Source organism: Penaeus monodon, chromosome 33 (assembly GCF_015228065.2).
Source record: "Penaeus monodon isolate SGIC_2016 chromosome 33, NSTDA_Pmon_1, whole genome shotgun sequence".
NCBI classification, from domain to species: Eukaryota; Metazoa; Arthropoda; class Malacostraca; order Decapoda; family Penaeidae; genus Penaeus; species Penaeus monodon.
In genome coordinates, this window is record NC_051418.1 from 11,069,334 (window position 1) to 11,077,489 (window position 8,156).

Consider the following 8,156-nt stretch of genomic DNA (forward strand, 5'->3'; position numbering starts at 1 on the left):
CACGAGAAGATAATGACCATAGACAGCAAATCATAAAATAACACTACTCGGCAACTCGGATGCAAGAGGCCATGACACCATCCGCTCAGAAACAGATTCAGTTGCGCGTCCTTCTCCGTCTCTGCCGAACACGCGCGTGAGGTCAACCAAGTGTTTGCTGGCGGGCGTTAAAATCTGATCTCAGGACAGCAAGTGTGCTAATGTTTCCTGCTGCTCAAAGCCAGTGACGGTGATGGCGCGGGTCCACAGGCTGCTGGCGTTGGTGGTTCTGCCACTAGTAACTGGCTCACGGAAATCATTTTATCGCTTCAGGAGAGGCTTGTTGAGGGCAGCTCTCCTCCAGAGTGCGAGCCAATCGTCGTGTCCTTGTGTCAGAATCTCTCTTACAGGACCACGACGGTCTTATTGCCTCACCATGCCTCCCAGATAGAAGCCGAAGGAGATATTTACAACCGGTTTTCCCCTTTACTGGGATCCGACTGCTCCCTAGACCTTCGCAGGTTCCTCTGTGGTATGTACCTACCGGAGTGCGGGGGGTCTGGCCCTGCGTCTGCGCTGCCGTGTCGAGGGCTCTGTCTTGCTGCACGGGATCGCTGCCAGGGGAGCGGGAACACCTCCTTCTCGTGGCCTGAGACGCTTCGGTGTGACAGGTTCCCAAGGGAGGGCGAGGACAAGGAATGCTGGAATGGAAATGTAAGCAACGATATGTCTGGCTTGCATCCTGGTCCAAATCTAGGGATCCAGTCGCGGGGTACAACTGAAAGTCTGAGTGATAAGTGTGAGCAAATAGATATTAGTTTATGTCAAGGACTGTCTTACAACTTAACGATTCTCCCAAATCTGCTTAATCATACAACACAAGACGAAGCAGCTATGGAAGTTCACCAATACTTACCTCTCGTCCAAGTGCGATGTTCTCCAGATATTCAGACTTTCTTATGCAGTGTTTATGCCCCGGTTTGTAACGCACTAGGACGGCCAACTCCTCCCTGCCAAAGACTTTGTGTTTCTGCAAGGGATGGTTGTGAAAGTTTAATGAACCAGTATGGCCTCCAGTGGCCAACATCTCTAGACTGTGGCAAGTACCGGGACGATACAGAGTGTTGGGATGGCAATGCACTGTCTCTTTCCAGCGGCAATGTTGATATACGCCAAACACCTCCACCTAAAGATCTGCCAAGTACTCCACTTCCAGGACCCAAATGTGAGCCTCTTTCAGTACCTTTGTGTAAAGATATGAGTTACAACCAAACGATTTTTCCAAACTTATTAAGCCACAGTTCTCAAGATGAAGCTGCTGTAGAGATGGACCAATTAATTCCTCTTTTACGTAGCAAGTGTTCACCTCACCTGGAACTCTTCCTGTGCAGTATCTATGCCCCTGTGTGTACAATCCTCGAGAAGCCTCTCCCTCCTTGTAGAAACCTTTGTGTGACCTTGAGGAGAGATTGTGCAGACACAATTAGAAGGCTTGGATTGACCTGGTCAGAAATATTTGAATGTGAAAGATTTCCATCAGAAAATGTCTGTGTAGGTGTTGATACAAGTGTTGAAACTTCTACAACAGTTCCAAGTCATCAGGAGGAAAGTGGAGGCATGGTCATCAGCGACAAATGTGAGGCTATAAGTATACCTTTATGCAAAGGTTTGTCTTATAACATGACGATTGTCCCAAACCTACTCAACCACGATTCCCAAGAAGAAGCTGGTCTAGAAGTTCACCAGTTCTTTCCTCTTGTCAAAGTGCAGTGTTCTCCAGATCTCCAGACATTCTTATGCAGTGTTTATGCCCCAGTTTGTAATGCACTAGGACGGCCAATTCCTCCCTGCCAAAGACTTTGTGTTTCTGCAAGGGATGGTTGTGAAAGTCTGATGAACAAGTTTGGCTTCCGTTGGCCAGCATCTCTAGATTGTGGCAAGTACCCAGATGGCACAGAATGTTGGGATGGTAATGTACTGTCTCTTTCCAGCGGCAATGTTGAAATAGGCCAAACACCTCCACCTGAAGATCTGCCAAGTACTCCACTTCCAGGACCCAAATGTGAGCCTCTTTCAGTACCTTTGTGTAAAGATATGAGTTACAACCAAACGATTTTTCCAAATCTACAGAGCCACAGTTCTCAAACTGAAGCTGCTGTAGAGATGGAACAATTCACTCCACTTTTACAGAGCAAGTGTTCACCTCACCTGGAACTCTTCCTGTGCAGTATCTATGCCCCTGTGTGTACAATCCTCGAGAAGCCTCTCCCTCCTTGTAGAAACCTTTGTGTGACCTTGAGGAGAGATTGTGCAGACACGATTAGAAGGCTTGGATTGACCTGGTCAAAAATATTTGAATGTGAAAGATTTCCATCAGAAAATGTCTGTGTAGGTGTTGATACAAGTGTTGAAACTTCTACAACAGTTCCAAGTCATCAGGAGGAAAGTGGAGGCATGGTCATCAGCGACAAATGTGAGGCTATAAGTATACCTTTATGCAAAGGTTTGTCTTATAACATGACGATTGTCCCAAACCTACTCAACCACTATTCCCAAGAAGAAGCTGGTCTAGAAGTTCACCAGTTCTTTCCTCTTGTCAAAGTGCAGTGTTCTCCAGATCTCCAGAACTTCCTATGCAGTGTTTATGCTCCAGTTTGCAACGCGCTAGAACGGCCAATTCCTCCATGTCGAAGACTTTGTGTTTCTGCAAGGGATGGTTGTGAAAGTCTGATGAACAACTTTGGCTTCCATTGGCCAGCGTCTCTAGACTGTGGCAAGTACCCAGATGGCACAGAATGTTGGGATGGTAATGTACTGTCTCTTTCCAGCAGCAATGTTGAAATAGGCCAAACACCTCCACCTGAAGATCTGCCAAGGACTCCACTTCCAGGACCCAAATGTGAGCCTCTTTCAGTACCTTTATGTAAAGATATAAGTTACAACCAAACAATTTTTCCAAACTTATTAAGCCACAGTTCTCAAGCTGAAGCTGCTGTAGAGATGGAACAATTCACTCCACTTTTACAGAGCAAGTGTTCACCTCACCTGGAACTCTTCCTGTGCAGTATCTATGCCCCTGTGTGTACAATCCTCGAGAAGCCTCTCCCTCCTTGTAGAAACCTTTGTGTGACCTTGAGGAGAGATTGTGCAGACACAATTAGAAGGCTTGGATTGACCTGGTCAGAAATATTTGAATGTGAAAGATTTCCATCAGAAAGTGTCTGTGTAGGTGTTGATACAAGTGTTGAAACTTCTACAACAGTTCCAAGTCATCAGGAGGAAAGTGGAGGCATGGTCATCAGCGACAAATGTGAGGCTATAAGTATACCTTTATGCAAAGGTTTGTCTTATAACATGACGATTGTCCCAAACCTACTCAACCACGATTCCCAAGAAGAAGCTGGTCTAGAAGTTCACCAGTTCTTTCCTCTTGTCAAAGTGCAGTGTTCTCCAGATCTCCAGAACTTCCTATGCAGTGTTTATGCTCCAGTTTGCAACGCGCTAGAACGGCCAATTCCTCCATGTCGAAGATTGTGTGTATCTGCAAGAAGGGGCTGCAAAACTCTGATGAAAAGGTTTGGTTTTAAGTGGCCAGAAACCCTGAAATGTAACAGATTCCCAGAAGGGACAAATTGTTGGGATGGAGAGACAGTAATGCATTCTGCTAGCCACTCAATAGAAACTTCTCTAAATGTACCAGATACCCAGTTTTCAGAGGATAAATGTGAACTAATTACTATACCACTGTGCAAGAACTTAAACTATAATTCCACAATCTTTCCAAACTTGCTTAATCATGATTCACAAGAAGAAGCCGGTTTAGAAGTTCACCAGTATTCCCCTCTTGTCAGAATGCAATGTTCTCCAGATCTTCAGACATTCTTATGCGGTGTTTATGCCCCGGTTTGTAACGCACTTGGACGGCCAATTCCTCCCTGTCAAAGACTTTGTGTTTCTTCAAGGGATGGTTGTGAAAGGATGATGAACCAGTATGGCTTCCAGTGGCCAACATCTCTAGACTGTGGCAAGTACCCAGATGGAGGAGAGTGTTGGGATGGCAATGCACTGACTCTTTCCAATGGTAATGTTGAGGTAAGCCAAACACCTCCACCTAAAGATCTGCCAAGTACTCCACTTCCAGGACCCAAATGTGAGCCTCTTTCAGTCCCTCTGTGTAAAGATATGAGTTACAACCAAACGATTTTTCCAAATCTGCAGAGTCACAGTTCTCAAGCTGAAGCTGCTGTAGAGATGGAACAATTCACTCCACTTTTACGTAGCAAGTGTTCACCTCACCTGGAACTCTTCCTGTGCAGTATCTATGCCCCTGTGTGTACAATCCTCGAGAAGCCTCTCCCTCCTTGTAGAAACCTTTGTGTGACCTTGAGGAGAGATTGTGCAGACACAATTAGAAGGCTTGGATTGACCTGGTCAGAAATATTTGAATGTGAAAGATTTCCATCAGAAAATGTATGTGTAGGTGTTGATACAAGTGTTGAAACTTCTACAACAGTTCCAAGTCATCAGGAGGAAAGTGGAGGCATGGTCATCAGCGACAAATGTGAGGCTATAAGTATACCTTTATGCAAAGGTTTGTCATATAACATGACGATTGTCCCAAACCTACTCAACCACGATTCCCAAGAAGAAGCTGGTCTAGAAGTTCACCAGTTCTTTCCTCTTGTCAAAGTGCAGTGTTCTCCAGATCTCCAGACATTCTTATGCAGTGTTTATGCTCCAGTTTGTAATGCACTAGGACGGCCAATTCCTCCCTGTCAAAGACTTTGTGTTTCTGCAAGGGATGGTTGTGAAAGTCTGATGAACAACTTTGGCTTCCATTGGCCAGCATCTCTAGATTGTGGCAAGTACCCAGATGGCACAGAATGTTGGGATGGCAATGTACTGTCTCTTTCCAGCAGCAATGTAGAAATAGGCCAAACACCTCCACCTGAAGATCTGCCAAGTACTCCACTTCCAGGACCCAAATGTGAGCCTCTTTCAGTACCTTTATGTAAAGATATGAGTTACAACCAAACAATTTTTCCAAATCTACAGAGCCACAGTTCTCAAGCTGAAGCTGCTGTAGAGATGGAACAATTTACTCCACTTTTACAGAGCAAGTGTTCACCTCACCTGGAACTCTTCCTGTGCAGTATCTATGTCCCTGTGTGTACAATCCTCGAGAAGCCTCTCCCTCCTTGTAGAAACCTTTGTGTGACCTTGAGGAGAGATTGTGCAGACACAATTAGAAGGCTTGGATTGACCTGGTCAGAAATATTTGAATGTGAAAGATTTCCATCAGAAAATGTATGTGTAGGTGTTGATACAAGTGTTGAAACTTCTACAGCTGGTCCAATTCATCAGGAGGAAAGTGGAGGCATGGTCATCAGCGACAAATGTGAGGCTATAAGTATACCTTTATGCAAAGGTTTGTCTTATAACATGACGATTGTCCCAAACCTACTCAACCACTATTCCCAAGAAGAAGCTGGTCTAGAAGTTCACCAGTTCTTTCCTCTGGTCAAAGTGCAGTGTTCTCCAGATCTCCAGACATTCTTATGCAGTGTTTATGCTCCAGTTTGTAATGCACTAGGACGGCCAATTCCTCCCTGCCAAAGACTTTGTGTTTCTGCAAGGGATGGTTGTGAAAGTCTGATGAACAAGTTTGGCTTCCGTTGGCCAGCATCTCTAGACTGTGGCAAGTACCCAGATGGCACAGAATGTTGGGATGGCAATGCACTGACTCTTTCCAATGGTAATGTTGAGGTAAGCCAAACACCTCCACCTGAAGATCTGCCAAGTACTCCACTTCCAGGACCCAAATGTGAGCCTCTTTCAGTACCTTTGTGTAAAGATATGAGTTACAACCAAACGATTTTTCCAAACTTATTAAGCCACAGTTCTCAAGATGAAGCTGCTGTAGAGATGGAACAATTCATTCCTCTTTTACGTGGCAAGTGTTCACCTCATCTGGAACTCTTCCTGTGCAGCATGTATGCCCCTGTGTGCACAATCCTCGAGAAGCCTCTCCCTCCTTGTAGAAGTCTTTGTCTGACCATGAGAAGGGATTGTGAGGACCCTATTAGAAAACTTGGGTCGTCTTGGCCAGAATTATTTGAATGTAAAAGATTTCCATCAGAAAAAGTTTGTGTAGGTGATATTGGTAAAAGTGTTGACACTTATACAACAACATGACCTCCAGGTACTCAGCTTCCAGGACCCAAATGTGAACCTCTTTCAATGCCTTTCTGTAAGGGTGTTAGCTACAATCAAACCATTTTCCGAACTTATTGAGCCACAAATCTCAAGTTGAAGCTGCTGTTGAGATGGAACAATTCATTCCACTTTTGCGTAGTAAATGTTCACCTCATCTGGAACTCTTCCTGTGCAGTATCTATGCCCCTGTGTGCACAATCCTCGAGAAGCCTCTTCCTCCTAGAAGAAGCCTTTGTGTGACCTTGAGGAGGGATTGTGCAGACACAGTTAGAAGGCTTGGATTGACCTGGTCAGAAATATTTGAATGTGAAAGATTTCCATCTGAAAAAAATTTCTTAGGTGTAATTGGTAGAAATTAATCAAGAAGAAAATAGAAGCAAAGTTAATTAGTGACAAATGTGAAGCTTTAAACAGTAACTCTTATTGTCCTGATCAATTACGATTTGCACAGAGATACTGATTTAGTTCACCAGTTTTTCCTTCTTTTTAAGTACTACTTATGAACTGTTATGCCCTGCCTTGTAGCCCACAAAGATTTTGTGTCTGCAAGAAGAGGCTGCAAAAGTCTAATGAAAAGTTTTGGTTTCCAGTGTCCAAAATTCCTGACAGATATCCGGATGGAAGGAATTGATGGGAAGATAAAGCCTTTTGTTAAGTTGATAACAGTGGACCCATTATATCATTGTGCAAGAAGATGCTGGATTAGAAGTCCTCCAAAACCCCAGAACTTCTTATGCTGTGAATACACCCCAGTTTGCAACTTATTAGGATGGCCAATTCCTCACTGCTAAAAGTTGTATTTCTACAAAAGATAAGATAAATAATAGATACTTATAGTAGTATTATAGCCATCATAAGGATTTTACAATCTGTAAATATTACAATGTACATGAGTGTTGCTCCTAGAGATTTTTCTGTTTTTAAAACAATAGATAGCATTAATTTTCAGTTGTGTTGAAATCAGGATGAAGCTCTAAAAAATTATAAATCTAAAGATGTTAGGAAGAAAAGGGTGTTGAGGTAAAAAAAAAAATGGTCTAAAACATTCCCAATTCATCTGAAAGAAAAGGAAAGATGCATTATAGTGAAAACCCATGGATGCAGAGGTCTTACAACATAACAATTCTTCAAAACCTATCTAGTTATACAACACAAGAACAAGCAGGTGTGGAAATCCGCCAGTTCTCTCGTCTGATAAGGGTACAGTGTTCCCCTTTGCCTCCAGGATACATTGTGCAGTGCCCCAGCCTAACTCTGGCTGATTCCTACGTGCCAGAACTTTAGTGTTTCCACAAATGAAGGCTTTTGAGGAAATCGGACGAGCAAAGTCTGCATCCTGGGCCGAAATTTGGTAAATATGGCGAGGAGAGAAAATACTAAAATATCTTCACCTGATTTCCTTTAGGCTGAACTCCTGCGGCATGAGAGGAGGCAGTTAGCATTCAAAAGTAAAGTGATTTTGCTAACACTCAATTAAAAAAAACTAGCTTCAACTCTTTGATTATTGGTTTGATAATTGTAGCTTTGTTTTGAGATTGTATTTTGCAAGCTTAGTGCTCTTTAGGGGTTTTCCATTTTTATCATTTTCATGAGCGTACAAACCTGGGGGGGGGGGGGATAAACCGAGATCAAAAATACACTCTAGAAAAGGGGGGGGGGGGGTTGGTAAAAGAGTAGGCTACTATTTGCACACTTGTGAAAATGATGAAGAAAATGAATAACCCCTTACTTATTACTTTTGCAGTTTTGACTTTATTGCGTATCTTAGATATTACGACTTTCACATGTTTGCCTTGACCATTTTAATCAAATAAATATGTTAAAACTCCCTCTTTATGTCTTACAATCCTCTACATAGATACATCACATAAAAATACCAGTAATACCGTTTCGTATTTTCTAAATATGATGAAAGAAGCGGCTTTTTTTTATGGCTCGTCGAAATTGTAAAACAGCTATGC

General features: G+C 43.2%; 1 protein-coding gene across 1 annotated transcript; it reads left to right on the forward strand.

Moving 5' to 3' along the window:
* The first annotated feature begins 94 nt into the window (after positions 1-94).
* Positions 95-8,024, forward strand: LOC119594023. Its single transcript, XM_037943052.1, is given in 3 exon segments — positions 95-320; positions 323-6,253; positions 6,256-8,024. Coding segments are annotated over 3 exon segments (6,318 nt in total). The 5' UTR covers positions 95-232; the 3' UTR covers positions 6,555-8,024.
* The last annotated feature ends 132 nt before the right edge of the window (positions 8,025-8,156 follow it).